This window comes from Mugil cephalus, chromosome 18 (genome assembly GCF_022458985.1).
Source record: "Mugil cephalus isolate CIBA_MC_2020 chromosome 18, CIBA_Mcephalus_1.1, whole genome shotgun sequence".
NCBI classification, from domain to species: Eukaryota; Metazoa; Chordata; class Actinopteri; order Mugiliformes; family Mugilidae; genus Mugil; species Mugil cephalus.
Genome location: NC_061787.1, coordinates 22,773,274 through 22,797,334, shown reverse-complemented (window position 1 = coordinate 22,797,334; position 24,061 = coordinate 22,773,274). Strand labels below are relative to the sequence as shown.

Below are 24,061 nucleotides of genomic sequence, written 5' to 3'. Positions count from 1 at the left end.
TTTTTTAGTCTGACAATGGCATACACTAAGTAGCATGAAAACCAGAAAATATCAAACTATTAATAATGTTAGCATTCATTTACACTAGTATGACATTGATAATAAAATACATTCACTTGCCATTTTATTTGGTGCATCTGTTCAATTTCTTGTTTACACAAATAGCTAATCAGCCAATCACATGGCTGCAATTCAATGCATGTAGAGGTAAGCGTCAGTTCAGAGGAGAATGGGCAGACTGGTTCGAAATGATAGAAAGGCAACCGTGACTCAAATAACCACTCCTTACAGCCAAGGAATGCAGAATACCATCTCTGAATGCACATCATGTCGAAACCTGAAGAAGATGGGCTACAGCAGCAGAAGACCACACCAGGTGCCACTCCTGTCAGCTAAGAACAGGAAACTGAGACAGTTCACACAGGCTCAACAAAATTGCACAATAGAAGATCAGACAAACATTGCCTGGTCTGACGAGTCGTGATTTCAGCTGTGATGGGAGAGTCAGAAAAGCATGGATCCCTCCTGCCTTGTATCATCGGTTCAGGCTGGTGGTGGTGGGGGTGGTGGTGGTGGTGGTGTAATGGTGTGAGGGACATTTCTTGGTGCACTTTGGGCCCCTTAGTACAAACTGAGCATAGTTTAAATGCCACAGCCTACCTGAGCGTTGTTGCTGACCATGTCCATCCCTTTATGACCACAGTGTAACCATCTTCTGACGGCTACTTCCAGCAGGATAATGCACCATGTCACTGTATTCCAGTGGCCTCCACAGTCACCAGATCTCAATCCAACAGATCTTTGGGATGTGGTGGAATGGGGGATTCGCATCATAGATGTGGAGCCGAACAATCTGCAGAAACTGTGTGATTCTATCATGTCAATGTGGATCAGAATTTCTGAGGAAAGTTTCCAACACCTTGTTGAAAGTATGCCACAAATAATTAAGGCAGTTCTGAAGGTAAAAGCGGGTCCAACCTCTTGCTAGCAAGGCATTCCTAATAGTGACTGGTGAGTGTATGTTGTTATATATGTAACATTTTAGAATTGTTATCTGTTCTTATACCATAATTACAACAACATTTTCTGAAATAATTTTAGAAAATTTTATATTATTTTAGAGCTTTACAAATATACATAGGATGAGGATGTCCTCTGGTGTCAGAACACTGTTGTTAGTGGAGGCCATTGGGTCCTGTGATGATCCACAGAGGCCACTCCTCCTGTGAGGGGAGTGGCCTCTGTGGATCATCCCACAGATATTTGATCGGTTTGGTAGCCAGTGAATTTGGAAACCAGGTCAACAACTTGTGCTGATCTTCCTGTTTTTTTAGCCTGTGTCGGCTGCATCCTGCTTGGCATGGCCACTAAAAGGGCCTGTGCCTGGTCTGGACTAGGTGGGTGGTACTGAGTAACATCCACATTAATGCCAGGTCCAAAAGTTTACCAACAGATTTATTATTTATTTATTTACTTCACCTGTCAGTTTTAGGGTTGTGGCTTATTGATGTGTGGCCTGTTGCAAGTTCAAAACTCTTTTATTATTTTTCTGCGATAGTTACCTGCCTAACTGTCGTTGATTGTCGAGTCGTGACAGTCTCCATCTTAACTCTACAGTATCTTTGTTCAACGGCAACGTCTCGCGAGAACTGCGAAGTCACGTGGACAATGGCTGAAGATAGCGGATATTAGAAGGTACTTTTCTGCTTTTGTTTACTTTCCTGCGGATTAAAATGGTGCATTTACTCAATGAATTCACTATAACTCACGAGGCTCTTTCGCGTTACGCCACTAAATGAATCGATTATTGCATTTTGTGACAGCTTACGTCGACACCGTCGTGACAAACCTTGAAACCTTCGCAATAAGAGCACAGTGGTTTCCGCGCTTTTTGGGACTACGAAAACAGTTAGCTTTAGCCTCACTAATGATTAGTTCTGGTTAGACTCTAAAGTTCTTAAAACATATCGCCATTGGCCTGTAGGGTACACACCTTGCTCGTGAACCTATCTGAAGCAGTACATGGTCAACGGGTGTAATTTTAACAGATATGCGACACCGCTGTTAGCATTAGCCGGACACGGAGGCCTGCTCAGGAAGCAGGCGGGAGCTTTTATTTTCCAAAACTGCTTCTTCATCTTACCTGATAAGGCTGCTGGATCAGAGAATCACACATGTCGTTATACACGTTTATTTCACTTAGTTTAAGATTATTTATTCAAGAAAGAACTTTTGTTTGTATATTCTCTTATTCACTAATAGTTATGTTCCACAGAGTTAAAAAAGGAGGTGAAGCTGTGACTCTTCTGCACTGATAACACTACTGAGAGTAAGTTTTTATTTTATTAACTTGAACAGTTTAATGCAATTTTTATTATTATTCAAGTTAAATAGGTATACTAATTACAATGAATGCTTTTAACAGCCCTAAACTAAGCATTAGTTTCGCTTTGGTGTTTAAATTAATGCAGTTTAACAGCACTACAAGTGCCATCCTCCAGAATGATCATTCACTTGAATTACCACGTTTGTGATGCTGTTTCAACATCAGCTGAACATTAAATCAGTCAACAGTCTTTTTTCTTCAGTCCATTTGTCTGTGTCTTTATGAATAAATCATAGAGCTGGAGCAAAACAAATCATACTTGTCTTTTTTGTGTTTAAATAAAGATTTGTTCATCTCATAAAACAGGCAACCACAGGATAGTTGGTTTCCCCAGTACGATTCATTGTACACATATAATTAACATTATTAGTGTAGTAGTGTAGTTTACTTGTAATCCAGCTTTAAAAATGGCTACACATTCTCAACATATAGTACTGTACGGAACTCTTTTTATGGGGGGGGGGGGGGGGTGTGTCACAATTCAAGTGTCAAGGCATCTGTTGTAGATGGGTATAGTCTATAAACAGTACAAATTATCCAATTCCAGTTGATTCTCATTAGTTGTGCTTTGTCTATTGAGTAAGAACGTAAAGTGAAATAAATTTAGTCTTTGGTCATTAGTTAGCAGACTTGTATTCAGACAATTCAAACAAAGGGTAATAAATGTGTTGTGGCTGGCTGGTGGAATTCATTTTTAATATGACGTGGAGAGCAACAGTTCAAACGGAAATAAGTCTGTCCAAGTAATCTAATCACTTGTAAGTGTTGTTAATGTTGTTTTCCAGCTGCGTGATGCCTCACATATTCAACCATGGGAGGCTGCTCCTGCAGCGCCTTCATGAGCAGCGGGAGATGGACTTCCTGTGTGACATAACCATAATGGTTAGAGACGTGGAGTTCAGAGCTCACCGCAATGTCCTAGCTGCTTTCAGCGAGTACTTCTCCTCCCAGGCCGAGCGGGGTCAGGAGGTCACGACCTTGGATCCGGACAAGGTCAGCCGCTACTCTCTGGAGAAGCTGCTTGAGTTTGTCTACACAGGACACATGAATCTCAGCAGGTAAATGTAAAGGTTTCAAATGGGTTAGGGATTTCCTGATCACATTTTCTTATGCCCAGTCTGATTCTGATCTTTTAATATTGAGTTGATGTGGCTGATATGAGTCCTGATCTGATCTAAACAAAATGCCCTCCACTGGACATTCACAAAGGCTCTTTTCTCTGTCCTTGTATTCTCCTAGATCAGGGGTATTCAATTAAAATTCAAAAAGGTCTAGTTACTAAAATTTCCTCCCAGCAAAGGTCCGAATCTTATGTCACGCGAAATAGTGTACCCTGGTGTACATAAAATCAAAAACATACAAACATTTTTATATCATTTATTGTCAAATTTAAAGTGTTTTAACAAAAAATAGCCTCTATACTTTAAACATACCAGTAAGTCTGGACTTGTATGGCACTTGAGTGGAAAACCATACTGGTTCAATAATAGTTCTCTGTACTACATTTCAAGTAAGAAACCCCAGAGACTAAATTTCTTCTGACTAAAATAAAAAGTGCAAACACAGCTTTGACTAGCTTGAACATAGGCCCTATATTTCAAGTAATGTAAAAACAACAAAAAAAAAAAACATTCGGAATCCTATGAAAAATATAAAAATGCTTCTTTAAGGAAAAATGTAAACGTGACACCTTTGAGCTGCCCACCCCCTTTTAAACATGTATGAACTACATTTCAAATAAAATAACACTGAGCGACTTCTTTTCTCGTCTCCCCTTTCCTCCTTTTCCAACTTCCTTTCCTAATGAGAGAAATGGGCATGTAACATTCCTGCCAGCAGATCGAATCTTGGCTTAAATGGGGTTAGTGCCATTCTCATGGCTGTGGTGTATGAATTACTGTAACTCCCAATGGACAAAACACAAAGTGTGGCTGAACTCTGGGAAGTTGCGGTTTCTGGGGAAAAAAAGCTGCCACAGCTGCCAAGTCGGCGTTGACGGATCGCCAGCAATACGTTCAGGCTTTAAAGCAACATTAGCGGCACATATATAATTCGTGCGAATTATATATCTTATCATTTATATTAGAGTTTTAACAGTTCCGGGCAGAACCGTCACTGGGTCCATGTCCCAACCGAGGTCCACCATTTAGTGACACCTGTCCTAGATCATGTATTAAATAACTAGGGCTGTCAGAGTTAATATAATGTGGTAGCTATATCTTTGTTCCAGAAAACCTGTGTTGTCTGCTCCAGAAATGGGCTGGTCATCCAACCCCATAAACTCCCTAACCCTCTCTGGGACATTTTACTGCTTGATGCTGTCTTTAGGAATCTTTTATGTTTGAAAAACGTTTTTTTTTAATTCAAATTGATCTGGATTTGAAAGATCTGTGAAATACACACCTGCATCCTCTCATTAGAAATCTTACTGCGGTCTCATAAAACTAGTCTCACACAACAGAATTACTCCACATGTCATTCAAAACATGACAGAAGCTCCAACTCTGAGCACAGTAAAGCTTACTGGATTTAAATAGTATGATGACAGAGGAGAGCTGGACAAAAGCAAAGACACATGAAATATGTGAATCTAGAGGGAGAATACTGTGGAAACATTACATGCCTCCAAGACCGCTGACAACATAAGTTTTGTGAAAAAAAATCAGTAGCAATACCCAACCCTATTGATAACTGTTTTTTTATGGTTTCAGTACCAGACAAGCAGCCGTACGCCGAGCCGCTGTCTTCTTGGGAATGTCTGAGGCCACAAAGTACCTGGAAGAAATCCCTCACTGGTCTAATCCAAGTGAAACGTTCCAGTCGGAGGCAGATCAAGAAGCCGGTCTTTCTCCTTCCAGTGCTGCCTCTCCTGGAAGCCCGAGCTCCCCACTTCCCCTGTCTATTGTCTCTGCTGCACGGGACTGGCCAGAGGAGGGGGAGGGTGAGAAAGAGCAGGATGATGAGAACAGGGATGTCGATCTGGAAGATGGAGACAGACGTGATGAAGAGTACAACCCTACAATGCCTAGAAGCGCTGGAAGAGGACAGGGCAGGAAAAGAGGTAGAAGGCCCAAAGGTTTCAGCAGTGAGCAGGTGGACCAGAGTATCTCCACTGACGCCACTCCCAAAGCCCAAGGCTACAAGGGAAGGGGGAGAGGCAAAAGGAGAGGCAGGGGGAGAGGCAGGGGGAGAGGAAAAGGAAGCTATAAAACTGAAGATCTGTCTTTGGATGATTCCGACATGGATGTGAAGGACTTCGGAGATACCTCTGCAGACTGGAGCCCCTCTCAGGATGATGAGACTCCGCTTAAGAAACCTCGGCTGAGCAGTGGCGAGGGAAGAAGAGGTCGAGGCAGGGGGAAAGGCCGAGGGAAGGGTAGGGGACGAGGCAAAAGGAGGGCCAACATGGAGGAGGAGGAGGCAAGCGGCATGTTCAGGGCTGATGACGAGGAGGAGGAGGAGGAGGGAAAAGAGTGTGAGATGGGGGACCAGGATCCATCAGAGATGCTGTCGTGCACAGAGTGCAACAAACTGTTTAAAGATGTGAGCAGCCTGCGTCGCCACGAGAAGATCCACGAGGGGTTGAAACCATTCTCATGCATCTTCTGCTCCAAAACCTTCAGACAAGCTACGCAGCTGAAAACACACCTGCGCATACACACTGGTGAGCTTTACGAAAATGTCAATGGTGATTCCTGAAATTAAAGGTTATTTACGAGTAAAAATGTATCTGTCGATTGTATTGGGGCGGCTGAGGCTCAGTAGGTAGTAGGTCACCTGACCCTACTAGATCTTGTTATTTTTGTTTGTGGGTGTCATGACTCCAGTGGAGTAACATCAGGTAGTTCCACCTGAGATTTTATAGTAATACAATCAGCATTTTTTCAGCTGATCCGCTATGGCCAACGGGAGGAAGCCCTAAAGGCCGATACCAATGACTGTATGAAACCACTTGTGGTTCTCTAAGTGTAAGTTTTATACAACACCGAGTTTGAAAACAAATTACAATGAACCCACAAAAGTAAATTCTACAACTGAGAGAACCAAAACCAGTCTCCAGAATGAGCTGCAACCTGAGCCTCGTGATTATTGATCCTTTTGTTGATAAAAAGTAAGCACCTTTCTACCTCAGGTGCTTACTTCATCTGCGATCATTCTTTGCTGCTGATATGAGCATACATAGAATAAAAGGAGCCAGTTAGTCGGACTTTCTGTTGGGGTCCTGGGATGCTATCTTCTGCTGCTCCACCCAGGGACCCGGGCATCACTAAGCAAACCACATATCTGGGGCTGGAGAACATTTTGTGGCAGTATATCTTGATTGTTGTGTCATCTGGTCGGTTATTATTGAGGTGTCAGATCAAAATATTTAAGTGGAATATTGGACGATAAGGTTTGGTTGCAGAGAGCATCCTTACTTGGATTGACTAGACTTGTTACTGGGCTTGACTTTTACTATCATCAAATTTCATCATTATCTTTTATTCACATTTTCAGATGATGTTTTAATATTTTAAAATAACCAGTTTAATTCCATTAAAAAGTGTGTTATAGTCACACTCAGTCCCTATCACTATATGTCTCTTGCAACACTCCACTTGGATTTCATTGTGAGGCATGAATGAGGCAACCGATACAGACAGAAAAAAAATACCTCCACATCAACTGGATAGTTCTCCAACCAGTCAAAGTTTAATTCAAAATGAATTAAACTCCACTGTGCTCAGGTCATGTGTTGGACTACGTTGGTATTACTTTTCTGTTCATCACCACATAAAGCCCACTCAAATGATTTGGTTGGCACAGCAGATCTTTACTGGGGCATAATTAGACTCCAGAACAACTTTCCCCCTATAAAGTTTGTGGGAGGGGCAAGTCGGGCTGGCTTCCAGGCTATGTACTGGTTTACCTTTCAGAAACCCTTGTAATTGATCAACTAACAAATCTGACACTTGTCTGTTTAATACAGATGCCAAGAGTTTTCTTTCTTTTTTCTTCTCTTTTTCTTCTTTAACCCTGCTTGTGTGTCTTTGCCTCTGGCATTCATTGCAGGCGAGAAACCTTTCAGCTGCTGCGACTGTGACAAGTGTTTTGCTCAAAAGTGCCAGCTAGTCGCTCACCGCCGAATGCACCACGGAGAGGAGAAGCCCTATACCTGTGAACGCTGCGGATTCAAGTTTGCCACTTCGTCAAACTACAAAATACACATCAGGTATGTAGCTGTGAATGGTTGAGGTTCTCAGGTAATGTGCTATCTTAGTAATTCTGTATATAAATGTCCACTTTTGTTGCCATTATCCACAAATGGTGAAAACATGGAACAGTGTTGAACCTTCCCAGGAGTGGCCAGCCAACCAAATTTACCCCAAGAGAAAGTGTTCATTTTCATCATTTGCCACTGATAAGACCACCTGTTTTCTGGTGTTGGCTAGCTGCACTCAGAAGGAAGAATCTCAAATTGAAATTTGCACTTTCAACTGTTGGATAGAGCTGGGCACTATACGGGCTCATACCAAATACCGTTTTTTTTTTTTTTTTGCCGGCACATGAATTTGATTATACAGCGTTCAGAACGCTGTGCTACAAAACTGTGTCAGACAGTGCAGACATTTGATCGTCTGACCAGTCACCATGAAGTGTTCCCAACCCTCTCCTCACTGCCGTCTCCGTCTGAGCCACTGAACCACCTCCATCCTCTCTCAGCCTTCATTCTTGTCAGTGGCCATTTGGTTAGTTGATAGAAAAATCACACTTTCTGCCTTGTCCTCTGACATATTTTCTCCTTAACTGCATCTTCTTCAATAGTGACCAAACCAGCTAACACATTCAATGATGTAGGGAGTAATGTAAAATAAAGATGGCAGAGAGTACACCCCAAAGCTGATTTTCTTTAAAACGGCTGATTTTTACTATGTTTTATTTCAGTATCATGTTTAAAATATGTACACAGAATATGATGGTGTTTTTTCTGTTGTTTGGGGTCCTCTTAAAAACCTTCATTTAAAAACTGTTTTGTGTTTACTCATCTCATCTGTCACAACCGCTTATTCTCACTAGGGTTGCTGGAGCCTCTCCCAGCTGTCCCTTTCTGTACCATTACAGTGATATATTTTATCGTTATTTAACACAAGAGCGGCCAAAACCTAACCAGGTCAACAAAGGAAAGATAACTTATCTTGAACAAAAAAACAGTACAGTCCAATGTAACAAACAAGATCCAAAGAATTGTAGCATATATCTGCATGTTCCCAGAGAACAAAGAAGCCATCAGGCAGATGCTTCAGCTGTGCATAGGGGTGTCCACTTGGAAATAAAAGAAAAGAAAAGACATGTCTGCCTTGTGTCTCTAACTCCCTTTTGGTTTTGTGTGTTTTCTCCAGACTGCACAGCGGGGAAAAACCATACGTCTGTGACATCTGTGGTCAGGCGTTCGCTCAGTCCAGTACACTGACGTACCACAAGCGTCGACACACCGGAGAGAAACCTTACCAGTGTGATCTGTGCGGCATGTCTTTCTCTGTTTCCTCCTCCCTTATTGCACATGCAAGAAAACATACAGGTGAGACATTATTGATCCAGTGAAGACAGTGAACATACAGGTGCTGGCCAGTAAATTAGAATATCATCAAAAAGTTGATTTATCTCAGTAATTCCATTCAAAAAGTGAAATTTGTACATTATATTCATGCAATGCACACAGACCGATGTATTTCCAATGTTTATTTCTTTTAATTTTGATATTTATAAGTGACAACTAATGAAAACTCCAAATTTGGCATCTCAAAAAATTAGAATATTGAAAAGGCCAATGAAAAAAATGTTTTTAGAAATGTTGGCCAACTGAAAAGAAACATGAAAAGCATGCGCATGTATAGCACTCAATACTTAGTCGGGGCTCCTTTTGCCTCAATCACTGCATTAATGCGGCGTGGCATGGACTCGATCAGTCTGTGGCACTGCTCAGGTGTTATGAGAGCCCAGGTTGCTCTGATAGTCGTCTTCAGCTCCTTTCCATCGTTGGGTCTAGTGCATTGCATCTCCCGCTTCACAATACCCCATAGATTTTCTATGGGGTTAAGGTCAGGCGAGTTTGCTGGCCAATCAAGGACAGGGATACCATGGTCCTTGAACCAGGTACTGGTGGTTTTGGCACTGTGTGCAGGTGCCAAGTCCTGTTGAAAAGTGAAATCTGCATCTCCATAAAGTTGGTCAGCAGCAGGAAGCATGAAGTGCTCTAAAACTTCCTGGTAGACAGCTGCATTGACCTTGGACCTCAGGAAACAGAGTGGGCCAACACCGGCAGATGACATGGCACCCCACACCATCACTGACGGTGGAAACTTTACACTGGACCTCATGCAACGTGGATTCTGTGCTTCTCCGCTCTTCCTCCAGACTCTGGGTCCTTGATTTCCAAAGGAAATGCAAAATTTGCTTTCATCAGAAAACATAACTTTGGACCACTCAGCAGCAGTCCAGTCCTTTTTATCCTTGGCCCAGGCGAGACGCTTCTTACGCTGTTTCTTGTTCAAGAGTGGCTTGACACACGGAATGCGACAGCTGAATCCCATGTCTTTCATGCGTCTCTTCGTGGTGGTTCTTGAAGCGCTGACTCCAGCTGCAGTCCACTCTTTGTGGATCTCCCCCACATTTTTGAATGGGTTTGTCGTCACAATTCTCTGCAGGGTGCGGTTATCCCTAGAGCTTGTACACTTTTTTCTACCACATTTTTTCCGTCCCTTCGCCTGTCTGTTAATGTGCTTGGACACAGAGCTCTGCGAACAGCCAGCTTCTTTAGCAATCAACTTTTGTGTCTTGCCTTCCTTGTACAAGGTGTCAATGGTCATCTTTTGGACAACTGTTAAGTCAGAAGTCTTCCCCATGATTGTAGAGCCTTCAGAACAAGACTGAGGAACCTTTTAAAGGCCTTTGCAGGTGTTTTGAGTTAATCAGCTGATTAGTGTGGCACCAGGTGTCTTCTATATTGAGCCTTTTCAGAATATTCTAATTTTCTGAGATACTGAATTTGGTGTTTTCATTAGCTGTCAGTTATAATAATAAAAATGAAAATGAATAAACACTTGAAATATATCACTATGTGTGGAAGGAAAGTATACAGTATACAAGTTTCACCTTTTGAATGGAATTACTGAAATAATTCAACTTTTTGATGATATTCTAATTTACTGGCCAGCACCTGTATATCAGTTTCACAGAAGCACCTGGTCTGGTGTCCTTCCAAGCTGTTTGGACAGGCACAGAGATGTTACTGACACAGCTTGGCGTTGTTGTTTACAGAGCTGCTTCCATCTGTGTTTGTTTCAGGTGAAACTCCGTACAAATGTTCGCAGCCAAAATGCGACGCAAAGTTTGTCACATCTTCGGAACTGAAGAAACACATGCGCCGACTTCATCCAGGTGAGTTTTGTGTGTTTTGCAGGATATTTGACAGGTCTCCAGACTATCTTTGTTAACAAGCACAGAACATTCTAAGAGCAGTAGCAAGACGTTTAGCGACAAACCTTAAATTGATGTGAAACGCAATTATGCATATTTTCCTCAGTTTTAACCGCAAAAATCAGGGAAATAAGTTAGACTTTAAAATATTGCTCGTTATCACTACTGGTTTCCTGAATTGTACAATTCTGATTCAAAATCAGTTCCTCTAGATCTCCTCGAGATATTTCAGTGTTGGACCAATTTTTCTTAGTTAGATTTTTGCAAAATTTGTCATTGGTTCCGGAGATTTATGGTATTTCCACAGTAGGGTTTTGCTTCTGTCCAGGTCTTTGTTGTCATCATAAATCCTGTTAGTTTTCAGTCATACAGTGCTCAGTTAGTTGGAGCTTCTGTCATGTTTTGGGTCTCCCTTACTTGTGGACTAATCCAGTTAGTGTTAGCCATGCTAGTCAAGTGCTAGTGCTTGCAAGTGAGATTTCTAATGAGGATGCAGGAAATATTGTGTATTTAAAAAAAAAAAAAAAAAAAAAAAATGATCAGAGGATTCTATGAATCAAATTAGATTAAATTCAGAACAATTATTCCTTCCAAGCTACCCAACCCTTAACCAGAACTTCAAAATGATAAGAAACTCTTAACATAACTGTGTGTATTGTAGGTGATGTTTCTTTTGCTGCAATGCAAACAGTTTAATATGCAATTGTTAGTCCACCATCCACATTTCACCACCAGCTGCCACTGGTTGAACATAAAAGAAACACTCTTTAAAACCACAAGTAAAAAGAAAGATAAAATAAAACAAGATTAAAATGAAATAAAACTCAAGTATTATCTAGTAAAATAAAATAAAAAAACAGCCAAACCAAAATATGTACAGAATTAATATTATGAACAAATTTACAAAAGTAGTTGGCAAAACGGTGTCCAAGGTGATCCAGTTGTTTGGTCATTTACATAGCAACAGCGGCACAGACTGTGTCGCATGGTGTTTCCTTGTCTGCTGAGGGAGGGATATGAACTCCAATGCACAGGAGAGCGTCTTGATCCGCCCTTAGAGTCCCGAAGATACACACTGCAGTGAGGACACAAAGACCTCCTGTTTCCAATGAGTACAGATGGCACTGCCGACCTGAACCTCCTTCTCCACTTTTTCACTTTCAACTCCAGAGAGGCATCCCCAGTGCTTCTTCTGAAGTTCAGCAAGAATCTCAGGCCTCAGTCCGGACAGCTCAGGAGACATGTACAGCGCGATCAAAGCACAAAAAGACAAAATAACGACCAAAACCATGTTGATTACTTCAAGGCATAAAAAAAATGAATAACACAATAAAAATAACCCGAAAAGGTAAAAATCACAGAGCTACTGTCGACATGTCCCCACTCTTTCAGACGCATTTTGCAAAAAAAAAAAAAAAAAAAAGATCTTAAGCCACTTCGGCCTGGGTAGTATGACCAAACAAGTATATCATGGTATATAACATTTTTTGTTTTGTTTTTTCATGCATACCATAATCACATCCACAACTCTTTTTACTGGTTGAGAGAAGAATTAATGCAATAGATTGACTAAGGATGAGCTATTTTGTGATGAGTAAATATTGTAGAATCCCACACTAGTAGAAAAATGTGGAAATCCAGGGATATTTAAAAAAACAAAAAGAAAAGAAAAATTAAATGTTAAGATGACATGAAGAAACGGGGACAATTACGGTTTAATTTATTTTGGTATATTTATTCATATTCAATCATATTTAAACTGCTATGTCTAGACTAAGATGATCTACAAGGGAAATTACTTTGTCACAGTAGCTTCATTGTACATAAAAGTAAACACTATTAAAAGGCACAAGAAAGATAAAATGAAATAACATTAAATGGACACAAGGCAACAAAAGTACAGTACAGTAAAAAGTGCTCACATGTTGCTGTTGGTGTGTGTTTGAACAGAGGGAAACAACGGTGTGCAGTGTCTGCTGTGTGGAAATCGTTTCGCCAGTGTGAAGAACATGATCAAACATCAGGAGAAGGCTCATGCTGATGAAGTGCGGCAACACAAGGAGAGAGCCAGAGCTGGTGAGCTATGGGTTGATTAATAAGGCTGCATTCACCTTTTGTATGTGTACCTGTGTCTCCTGCTGTCTGCTCCCACTAACAGACAGGACAGAAGGAATTATATTCACCACTCTCTAATACTGTACTTCTTTTAAAGAAAAAGTCTACAGAGAGTGACAGAGCTAGAGTTTGAACCCCAAAAGTTTAGATGTGTCTTGTCTGACTAAAAGTGGTGTTTCTGTGTCTCTCTGAGCAGTAGTTCTCCTGGCTTCCAGCCATCCTGTGGCTTTTGTCCAAAGCAAACTCTCACAGGAAAACAAAGGTTTGGTTTCCATCCCAGAGGGTGAGCCAGCAAACCCTGAACCTGCCACTCCCAACCCCAAAGCCGCTGTGACCTCTGCCGCCCCCTCCGACCCCGCAACCACCAACACCAACACCGACAGCCCCCTCATCCAGGACTTCAAGACGGAGCCTGTCCACCCTCCTCTCACCACCACAGACCAGCAGGTGACCTTCGAGGCCGACCAGGAGCAGACCATCAACTCAGACACCCTCCACGCATTGGTGGAGCAACTGCGACCGCCGCCCTCCCCAGCCCAGAGCCTGGAGCAGATCGTCATCATCAGGACGGTGGACACTGCCGAAAACAACCCTCCTCAGCAGTGAAACTTGAGGATCCAGAGTCAGAGGTCACTGTGCTAGAACAATCTCTTCTTTTTAACATCTAACCACAGTCAGTCACTGTGTGGAATTAGGGCAGAACTTGCATTCAGGTTGACATCTCAGTAAAATGCTCTCACAATCGCAACATTATGTCGTTTTGTAACAACTTCGGCCTTATTTTCATTGTTTTATCAGTCATTTCTGTCGGTCTCACTAAATTGGAGAAACCAAGAGTCACAGATGAAAATAAACCTGATCAGACAAAAATAATTTGGAAGACAAACCCACATCAGGTTTTAAACCAACCCTTTGTACTCACTCTGGTGGGGTGCAACTATTAATTATTGATTAATCAATGAAATTATTGAGTCTCAAGTGTTGCTAAGATCTTGTTTTTCCAAAAGCAAAACTGAGGAAATATGTCTGTCAAGAGCTGTTTTTGACTGTAAAATGATTCATTGTATCTATAAAAGTTGGAAAATGGTGAAAAATGCTTCTATAGGAGATTCTAAAGACACTCCTTATATCTGCTGATCGGTCTGTTGATGAACTAAACTAATCTGCAACTAATCTGGATAAACAGCCTGTTTTGTCTGGTCAGACTTGCATTAGAACTACAGTAAAAACTACAAAAATAAGACCTGAGTTGTGAAAGATGCAAATCTTTTAAGCGATACCTTGTCACTAAAATTAAAAAGCCACCCAAACTTTTAAATCGTAGTCCGTTATCTGTTGTAATCGTATTTTGTAAAATAGACAGCTGTTGGTCGGGGATCAAATTTTGAGGCGGCTACAATATGTGCACAGTCCTTAATGCCTCAGTTGTAGGATCCATTCAACAGGCGTAATCTACCAAAAGTTGTTGAAGGATTCATTGTACTTAAACCAAACCAGCCAAAACATAATGACCACCAAGTGCAAAAATCTTCTACAAGGAAACCTGGGTTCTGGTATTTATGTGGATGTTACTTTGATATGTTGAACATTGTTACAGACTAAGAACACCCCCATGGGTATGGCAATGGGGTGTTCCTTGCATCCTAGTAACACATGTTCCTCAGATGAATGACAAATGACAATGACAAAAGCATAATTAATCAGACCAGATCAACTTTTTCCCCGTCTCAATACCAAACAAAGTGTGATACATTTTGTGTTCTATCAGAACCAGCATCAACTTTTTCAGTAGTTTGAGCAACAGTAGTCGTACCTCTGCAGACCTGGAACACCTCAAAAGATCTGCAGTTCTGGTCTTCGTCAAAGTCGCTCAAACTTTCCACTTGTCCATTTTTCCTGCTTCTAACATGAAATGTTCACTTGCTGCTTGATATATCCCACCCACTGAATCACCAGATAACTTATTCACATCACTTGTCAGTGGTCATAATGGCTGGTTGGTATAAGTTCTTTTCAACATCTCATAATTAACTGGTTATCAGTTCTGTTCATTCATGGTAAACATGCCTCATATTTCCAATACACTCTTAAAATAATCATTATATTTACAGATTCAGCATCATTACTCCTATCACCAGATAATTGAATGTGGTGACAACATGAACTAGAAGGATTTGGATTGGAAGCAGGAAATCTCACTTTCCTTATAGACTACTACTAGCCTCTCTAATGAATGCTAGAAATGTGTCAAATATTAACAGCTTTACATTTTCTTCGATGTGGCTTATGAATTTTTATGACAAAAAAAAAAACAGACCTGTGGCTGCAGCTACTTCCTGTTATACATTTGTTTCGATGGAGGAATACATGTAGGCAGTCAGTGCAATCCCTGCGTTGTTTTCATAGTCAAAGTAGTGAATAAAGTTTTTTGATTTGACACAGTACATGCTCCACTTTGCATAGTTTGACGTGTGATGGTGGCTTGATTGATGTAAACACAGCCCTGTCTTTTTTTAAAGCAGCTGCATCTCATAGAGTTCAGTATCCTGTCAACTTGAACGTAGCTCTTCGATCGTCTCATGCTATGCTACTTTTTTTATTTTATATTTGCATTACTTGTACAGACATGCAAGTCCACTTGTGTAAGAATAAACAGTAGAACAGCAAAAATAAACTTAAAGATAAAATGTGAAACACTGGTGTTGGTCGGTTGATTTTAATGGTTGATAAGATTTTCCAATCCTTTTCAAAACATATTTTCTTCAATCTTCTACAACTCTTTCTCTCACCTCTTCCCTGTCTGTTTGAAATGGTCATCCACTCATTGATAATTAGGTTCTTAAACCTCATGCATCATTAGACTTAGACTCAGCAGATGGGTCCCTCCATATGAGCTGGGTTCTGCTCAAGGTTTCTTCCTGTTAAAAGGGCGTTTTTCCTTGCCACTGGAGGTTTCAGGCCATTTGTTGTAAAGCATCTTGAGACAATTTGTAGTGTTATTAGTTATTAGCTATATAAATAAAATTGAATTGAAATTGAATAAAAGTAAGACTCTTTAAAACCACAAGAAAGATAAGATATATGAAAACATTTTGTCCATTTGGGCGATTTTTTTTCAGCCATCATTTTGTCTGTGCTAGCATATGTGGTAAAATGTTTTGTAGGTAAGTTACAAAGTTTGAAAAAAGTCTTGAAAAATGCCATAAAAACTAAATCTCTTAAACCACTTCAGCACTTTACAAAACTACCAAAAATTCAACCATTTTGAGGATTTAAACCGTTTAAATGCACTATTGTCCATTACAAAATAACTTGAGTGCATTATTAGTTTTTGTGTAGCATCAAATTTAAAATATACTGCCCTCTTGTGACCTTAGCAGACAAAAATTTGACTGCAATTATGACTTTTTTTAATCTCATAGCCCAGGCACAGTGAAATGATTCATTCTGCAAAATCAGGGTTTCAAATTTGGCCTAAATGACTCAAGACGGCAATAAATTAAACTGATGCACGATGGTCAAAAAACACAGAATTCGGTACATTCAGGAAAAAGTTCTTAGATTTAATTTTTAGTTTTAAGTCCTTAACGAGATGCCGTCCCTTTCCCGTTACCATGGCAACACAAACAGCACTGTAGCTTTAAGGATGGTTAACAAAAGTCTCTCCGAGTTGTACAAAGCTGTCTGCGTCGAACATCAGATAAAACTAAACCCAGACATTTTAGAAGTCTTGGAGAAGACCAAGGTATCAGAGTAAGTGCTAAGCTATGGAATCAAATGGCTGAAATTTAGGATTTCAGCTAGGCAATATCCGTCAATGTTAGCTTCCCGAGCTGTTGACTGTGAAGACACGGTTGAAAACGTTCCGTTACGGGTTCAATTCTGTAATTAGAATGGTTATTAGTACTAAGTACAAGAACGTAATTTTAACCCCTGACAATAAAAAACGAGTTCAATATTCAATGTGTTTAATCACAAAAATATCTGTATAGTGCTACATGTGAAACTACTGAATCATTTCATGGTCATTTTTTTTTTTTTTCGGTTACCAAGGGTTTATACTTTGATGAATTATTTGCTTGATTCACACGAATTTATTACATTGTAAAAATGTAATAAAAAATGCTTTCAAATAGTTTAAGTTATGAGATAATAGACCAGTCTATTATCCACATACCAGGCATGTGAAATGATTGAAAATTAATTAATAAAAGTATTTATAACAGTATAAACTAGTGTATACTTCACTTTGAGCCATCACCTTACAGTGGTGGAGGGGTTTGAGTGAACTAATGACCCTAGGGCAGGCATGTCAAACTCAGTTTGGCTCTGGGGCCGGATCCAGACGTTCTGTTCTCAGGTGGGCCGGATCAGTAAAAGAATGTCAACTCCAAATATTTAGCTTTGTTTTTCAGTACTATGCTTTATCATTCAGCCTACATTTGTAGCCTACCCTACATATTATAATCACGGATGACAAGGGATCTTTTCTAAGCACAACACATTTATTCAAAAACAATGGGAAAAAAATGATTTTTCATGTTTGGCCGTGAATGTGTTAACAACTGGTTTATTTTAACAGTTGAGTGAATGCAGTTTTACACCTGAACCAACTCACCACACTAAACAAACTCAAGTGGGAGCTATAAAAAAAATATTTTCGCCTTAATTGTCATACTGCTCTGAAATAAATGAAAAAAGAAATACAAAATAAAATAAAATAAATAAAAAAGTTATAGCAGTGCATGGGCAATAGGATTAGACTACATCAGATCAAACTACTAGGCTGGGCCTACTGAAGTTGAGAATATACTGCACAATATTAATTGTCTTTAATATGACATACTTGTCTTTATGATGAGTGGCGCCGAATATTAAACTCTTTGAACACTGCAACTTGCTGATTACATACCAAGCACACTGGTTTTGCATTCACTTCTGTGAATAAATACTTCTCGGTCCATTTCTCCTGGAAAACTCTGCACTCCGTGTCCACTCTTCTTTTTGTTGACAGTGCCATTTTGGGAAGGGTGTGTTGACCGATAACTTGTTTAGTAGTGGTGAATGCATTTGGGGAGCATTTGGTTTGTATTTATTTTAAAAAATCACAACTTTTAATAGAAATTAGCTAGAGACTCGCTTCTTTTTTTGACATACTCAGAAATTTATGCCGGGCCGGATTAAATGACCCAACGGGCCGGGTCCGGCCCGCGGGCCGTATGTTTGACATGCCTGCCCTAGGGGCTATGCTGTCCGGGGCATTTTGTCCCTGGAAGTGTCTTCGAAGGTAGCGTGGTCCTTGGCAAAGGATCAGATAAAAAATGGTTCTACATGCACAAGAAAAACAAGAGTCTGCTTACCCGGCTGGGAGTGTTACTGGGGCCCCACACTGGAGTCAGGCCTGGGGCTGGAGCTTGTGGGAAACCATCTGGTTTCCAGCCCTTTGCCCATGGGGCACTGCTAGGCAGAGCCCAAACTGTGGGCGTGGGCTCCCTGTTTGCCCACCACCCACAGGAGGAGAAGGGGGGATTTCAGTGCTCACATATGCAATGACAGCGTGACCTGGAGGGGCATGATTGGGAGGAAGGGCCTGCCTAATCTGAACCTGAGCAGTGTTAAGTTATGGACACAGTCTGTCAATAACTAATACCATGTGGCCCGCAAGACCAAATACCAAATCACTGCTAGACCTGGCGCGCCGGTATTATACAGTGCATGTTGGTCGTTGGTACTACAAATCCCAGAATGCTCTGCTGGTGTTTTGGCACGTCAATCGGGGCAGGACTTGTAAACACTCTCCTCTGTTGACAGCAGTCACAGCGTCCTCGTCTTACTACTGGCTACCTCTCCCAAAAATGCAAAAAAAAAGTCAGAAAACAGAAACTTTCTGGACAGGCAGAACATCTGTTTACATATATAAAAGACAGACCTGTTTGTCTTATGTGTAAAGCCAACGTGACCAGTGGCGGTTCTAGACCAAAATTACCAGGGGGGCCAAGGGCGGGCCAGTGTTTTTTCAGGGGGGCACATATAAGGACAAAACAGGGCAATGTTTAAGCATTCAAAATGTTTAGTTTAGTTTATTTAAAACCAAGACAAAAATACATTCAGTATTAATACAATAAGACAAACATTGTAAAATAAGATCTTCTTTTTGCATAAAATTACACTTTTTTATCAAAGCATTTAGCTATACGCAGAGTTCTTTTCACGGCATGAGATTTAAATATACAATCACACTATCTTGATCTAAATCACACACATCATCTCACTCTTTCTTCATGTACAGCAAGAAAGAAAAATAGAAAGAAAAAATAAATTCACATACAGTGGTCTCAGAATTACCCGGTGCAACCACAGGACAGGAAATCTTTGAAGAGCTTTACAAATGTGTAATTGAAATGAAGTTGCCGTGAAATAAACTCGAGGGATTAACAACGGATGGTGCGCCAGCGATGTGCGGTCAATGGTTACACGTTCATTGAATGATATTTTATTAGTTATTGGTTTATTGTTGTTATTTTGTTTTAAAATATATTATTAGCCTGCAAGAAAAGGGGTTACTGTGGAAATTTAAATCACATGGCTGCAAATAAAAATAGAGGCATATGATTTTTATTCAAATTTTATTTAAGAAGTGAACTTTGTCCAGGTTTTAAATGTTGGCCCACTGTGTAATTTGAGTTTGACACAGAAGAATAGTAAGGGCCTGTTGGGAATGCCTGGTGGAAGAACCTGTCAAGATGGTCTTCAACTCCCATCTCTGACAGAGCTTCCCGGGGGCGGTGGGGGCCACTGAGTCTGAATGGGCCATGTTCCGCTCTGCTATTGTTGAGGCGACAGTCACAATTTGTGGCTGCATGGTCCTTGGTGCTGGACACAGCGGTAATCCCTGAACCTGCTGGTGGACACCAGAGGTGAGGGGAGTCGATGCCTACAAGACATGGTTGGTCTGTGGGTCTCCAGAAGCAGCTTAATGGTACCGGATGGCTAAGTGGTCCACTACCAGGGCAGTTGCAGAGGCGCAGAGGCACGAAGGCTGTGCAGGGAAACCTCTTTGGAGCAAGGCATCAGTAGCAGAAAAGAGAAAGATGGTAGTGGAGAGGATTCATAAGCAAGATGAAGCAGTAAGATGTACTAAGGCAGTGTTGCAGGCTAAGCAAGGACAGTGGGTGAACTGGGAGAGTAAAGAGAAAAGGAAGTTGAAATGGAGAGAGCTGTGGAGCTTGGAGCATTTTTATTCGGTCTGGGCTTCTAAACCATTTGCATTGGGAATATCTGGCTCCATGTAAACCCAGCTAGTGAAGGGCAGGACAGAGACAGAAACCAGCACAACCAGCTAACATCTAGTACCTATGTCTCCCATTGCTATACCAATAAGGAGGGACGTGCCAGAGTGAAAGTGGCTGGGGAGAGGACTGTCTGTATTTTCCTATTGAAGCTGCTACTCCTGTGACCCGGACCCAGATAAGCGGTAGAAAACGGACAGATGAAACTAGTGTGTACTATTAATGTATAGGCTACTTAAGAGGGTCACATGTCGTCGTGTACTGCACTTCTAAATGTGGGTTAGCGGATGTGCAAACATGCATTAAAGTGTTATTCTGATGTAAACTCGGCAGGAATTTCACCTTAAAACTGACAGGTAACAACAGACTGAGACACATTCAGAGACTCAACGATGGTGATGCCCTTGTCGTCTCTAAATGTCTGCAAAACAACAAGTGTGTGACTGGTGAGTGGTCCAATGTGTTTTTGAACACCACTCTAACAAGATTACCAACCTAATTGTGTTTTATTTTTTTGTGTGAACAGGCCTCGACGTGAGGTACAACAACATAACCAATGAAGCAGTTAAACATCTTGTCGACCTCTTGCAGGTGGGTAGAAGAGGCTAGTAAATAATTACGCAAACTCTCTTTTTAGATCTCATTACATAAATTAGGTCAGATATCAAAATATAAATATGTTTTTGCACATCAGCAGGACAAGAACTCAGCTCTGCGCACTTTAGACTTGATGTTCAACAACATTGAGTCAGATGGAGCTGAAGTCCTTGCTAACTGTCTGCAGGTTAGTCTCTCAATCACACACCTACCTGTAAACAATGCTTAATTTTGTCTCGTGTAAATATGGAAGAATCCTGTTTAATGGCACTAATTGACATTTTGAGAACTTAACTTGTGTATAATAGAAATTTTAGTTTTGGTCCACGCAGCATGTTGTGCTGCAGAAAAGCTGTTATGGGGTAAGGCCGTTGACATTGTTGTTACAGCCAAGAAATACCATTAAAAGACTGACATGTTTCTGATGTATATGATTAGCTGTACTATTATTATTTCTGCTGCAAATGTATTTATTTACAAGCATATATTTAACTATCTTTTAATTTGTTACACTTGCAGAACTTTTACTAAAGCTGCCAGATCAGATGTAGACTAGTATAAGAGCACTGAGCCATTGTATACAATGGCAGTACACACTAGTATAAATGCTGTTCAAAACTGTAGATATATTGAGTGATTGAAAATGAATTATTGTTTGTGACTAAATATTAACACTTTATTTTGAATATATTTATTTTCTTATTACTTTTTGCTGTATTTATCGGATATATTTATCAAACAATTGCCATCAATCAACTGTGATAAAAATAGAACTTTATTTATTAGTGTCATTATACTGTCATTTTCTGTAGTGTCAACAGACATAGAAAATGTAATTCTTCACTAGCTCTGTGGCAGTGCAACGTAATGTATCCAAATCAAAAATAAAAAGATAAAACTAATCAAATCAGCACTGAGGTTTGAGATTATGGCAGTCTTTAAATGACACGTAATAAGTGATTTATAATGTCTTCCTCCTTCTCTGCAGTGTAACTGCAGCTTGCTCACTCTCAGACTGTCAGGTAATAAGATCAGGAACAGAGGAGGTATGCACCTGGCCAGCATGCTGCAGGTGAACAACACACTGCAGGAGCTGGAGATGGCTGACTGTGACCTGGTAAGCACAGGTTTTCTCACACTGTGTGAGTGTGAGCACTCCCAGCAGGTGGCAGTGTCTCTGAGCTTTTTTCTGTCCCTGCAGGCCACTCAGAGTGTGATTGCGTTCAGCATCGTGTTGAAAAGCAACAAGGCTCTTCGCTCTTTTGATATCAGCCGGCCGCTCCTCTTCAGCCATCAGGTATAGTCACCAAGAGCATCACTCTGGACTTGTTATTCTCATCATATACTACATAGAATATACTCTAATGCTCTTAGGAGGAATGGGCGGTGCGCTTCTCTGAGATGCTGGCAGTGAACAGCAGTCTGGTGGAGCTCCACCTGGGGAAGATGGGCATGACCAACACTGGAATGGAGAAGCTGACTGAAGGCCTGAGGCTGAACCGCAGCTTGCGCTTTTTGGACTTGCGCTGGTAGGAACAAAAACACCAGCAAACCTCAGCTGTCAAGCAGCAAGTAGAGATGCCTGTTGATTCTTCTGATCCACGAGATATTCACTGTTGTACTGCCTCTTGGACATCTTGGATTTCTGTAGTAACCGTGTGACTCAGGATGGTGTGCGTCTTCTTGCTGAGGTTCTGAAGCAGAATACGGCTCTGGAGATTTTAGATTTGTCATCCAATCGTATCGAGGATGAAGGTGCCGTCTACCTGAGCGAAGCCATCACCTGGCCAGGATGCACCCTGAGAGAGTGAGTCCAACATTGTTGCGAAGTTAGGGACATTCCACCTGTTGGCTTTCTTCGCCTTTACACCTTTAGGCTTAGGATCACCTTAAAACAAAGCAGTGTTTTCTGCAAATGTGAATTTCCATTCTACGTTTGGTTGCAGACTTGTCTCATTTCAGTGCCTGAAGACCTGAAATCACACAGTATTTCACTTATTTTGACAATTTCTAGGATCAGGAACAAAACATTCAAGATTTATATGTATATACAGTTATACGGTTTCTTAGGGGTCACATCCTCACATAGTTTTATCTTACTACCTCTTTGAGGGTGGTGACCTACAGGCATGCTAAAGGTAAGGCTAGCTATGCACTGACAATAGGTAGCAGTTGTAGTTAGATTGATCTTATCTGTCGGTCGAAAGGCACACAGTGGCCTCAAGCCTCCTTGACGTGTCGTGGGCCTTACCTTAACGAAACATCGGTGAAGGGAGGTGCCCACTTGGAAAACCCCAATGATGTGCGGCACACTGCCTACCATTGCTAGTTCGGCTCGTTCGCCGGTGTTTTCTCGTGTGTAACTTCTGATCTTTGCAGAGGGGAGGAATGTTGTTTGAAGCATAGTTGCATGTCCCATCATTTCTTACTTACTGCTGGCGGTTAGGCTAATTAGCTGGTGTGTGATAGAACTATTTTGACATAGGCAGAAGGAAGAGATGCCTGGTTGAGTGTGGTCACATTCCCATCATCTCTATTACCTACTGCTGCTAGCTAGGTTAGTTAGTAGCTGACCACTGGTCTGCTGGTTGGTTTTCCAGTTGGACCTGGCTTCTAAAGGAGTTTTGCCTTAGACCATGGCACAAGGGATTGTAACATCTCGTCCTGTGTATTAATGAATACGTCTGACATGCACACACTGTCTTTGTCCATCAGGCTGTCTGTCATCAGCAACAACATCAGGACAGAGGGTCTGGTGTCTTTGGCTCAGGCTTTGAAAGCAAACGCAACACTAACACACATCTACATCTGGGGAAACCACCTGGAGCAGCCCGTTTGCCAGGTCAAACATCCTCTCCTTCACTAAACAGAGTGGGATACATAGTCTCCCTCCTATATGTACTGTTTATCTTTTCAGGCCTTCGGAGAGCTGATATCCAGTGGCCGCCTGTCACCAGAGCAGACAGACGTCAGTCCCTACAAGGTGGACAGTCAGGTGTTTCTCGCGGAGGTTTTCCATAGTTTGAGGAAACGCTTTTATAGTATGGACACTAACAGTTCAGACACATGCTCAAACTCTGACACCTCTCTAGTGAATGCGACAGGCATGTCCACCGACGTTGCAGGAACGAGCCCCGATGCCCCACTGGTTCCTCTGCAGTCCTACTGGTAAAAAGTAAATTCAAAGCTCATACAACAACAAATGGATGTCAGAGAA

The 24,061-nt window shown here is 41.2% G+C and overlaps 2 protein-coding genes across 6 annotated transcripts; both read left to right on the top strand.

The window, feature by feature from the left end:
* The first annotated feature begins 1,280 nt into the window (after positions 1 to 1,280).
* Positions 1,281 to 15,652, top strand: mynn (myoneurin). 2 transcript variants are annotated; one of them, XM_047612279.1, is made up of 10 exons: positions 1,281 to 1,397; positions 1,618 to 1,695; positions 2,276 to 2,329; positions 3,172 to 3,444; positions 5,098 to 6,050; positions 7,439 to 7,598; positions 8,767 to 8,945; positions 10,712 to 10,804; positions 12,794 to 12,919; positions 13,155 to 15,652. In XM_047612279.1, exons 4-10 carry the CDS (start codon positions 3,179 to 3,181, stop codon positions 13,562 to 13,564), a joined length of 2,187 nt encoding a protein of 728 aa, XP_047468235.1. In that variant the 5' UTR covers positions 1,281 to 1,397; positions 1,618 to 1,695; positions 2,276 to 2,329; positions 3,172 to 3,178; the 3' UTR covers positions 13,565 to 15,652. The 2 variants fall into 2 exon arrangements, with proteins under 2 accessions (XP_047468235.1, XP_047468236.1); XM_047612280.1 differs by having other exon boundaries at positions 1,376 to 1,695.
* Positions 15,653 to 16,535: 883 nt separating this feature from the next.
* On the top strand, positions 16,536 to 24,058 carry lrrc34 (leucine rich repeat containing 34). 4 transcript variants are annotated; one of them, XM_047567674.1, is made up of 10 exons: positions 16,536 to 16,711; positions 20,581 to 20,693; positions 20,774 to 20,838; positions 20,945 to 21,031; positions 21,833 to 21,961; positions 22,046 to 22,141; positions 22,219 to 22,373; positions 22,496 to 22,651; positions 23,560 to 23,686; positions 23,762 to 24,058. In XM_047567674.1, exons 1-10 carry the CDS (start codon positions 16,551 to 16,553, stop codon positions 24,014 to 24,016), a joined length of 1,344 nt encoding a protein of 447 aa, XP_047423630.1. In that variant the 5' UTR covers positions 16,536 to 16,550; the 3' UTR covers positions 24,017 to 24,058. The 4 variants fall into 4 exon arrangements, with proteins under 4 accessions (XP_047423630.1, XP_047423629.1, XP_047423628.1 ...); XM_047567673.1 differs by having other exon boundaries at positions 20,942 to 21,031; XM_047567672.1 differs by having other exon boundaries at positions 21,833 to 22,141.
* Positions 24,059 to 24,061: the final 3 nt, after the last annotated feature.

Bases quoted from the DNA above. Each gene is read 5' to 3' on its own strand.
- mynn (XM_047612279.1), top strand. From the start codon at position 3,179: ATGCCTCACATATTCAACCATGGGAGGCTGCTCCTGCAGCGCCTTCAT. The intron at 6,051-7,438 runs GTGAGCTTTACG...CATTCATTGCAG, and splicing joins ACACCTGCGCATACACACTG to GCGAGAAACCTTTCAGCTGC. The intron at 10,805-12,793 runs GTGAGTTTTGTG...GTGTTTGAACAG, and splicing joins CATGCGCCGACTTCATCCAG to AGGGAAACAACGGTGTGCAG.
- lrrc34 (XM_047567671.1), top strand. From the start codon at position 16,551: ATGCCGTCCCTTTCCCGTTACCATGGCAACACAAACAGCACTGTAGCT. The intron at 16,712-20,580 runs GTAAGTGCTAAG...TAAACTCGGCAG, and splicing joins GAGAAGACCAAGGTATCAGA to GAATTTCACCTTAAAACTGA. The intron at 20,694-20,773 runs GTGAGTGGTCCA...TTGTGTGAACAG, and splicing joins AAACAACAAGTGTGTGACTG to GCCTCGACGTGAGGTACAAC.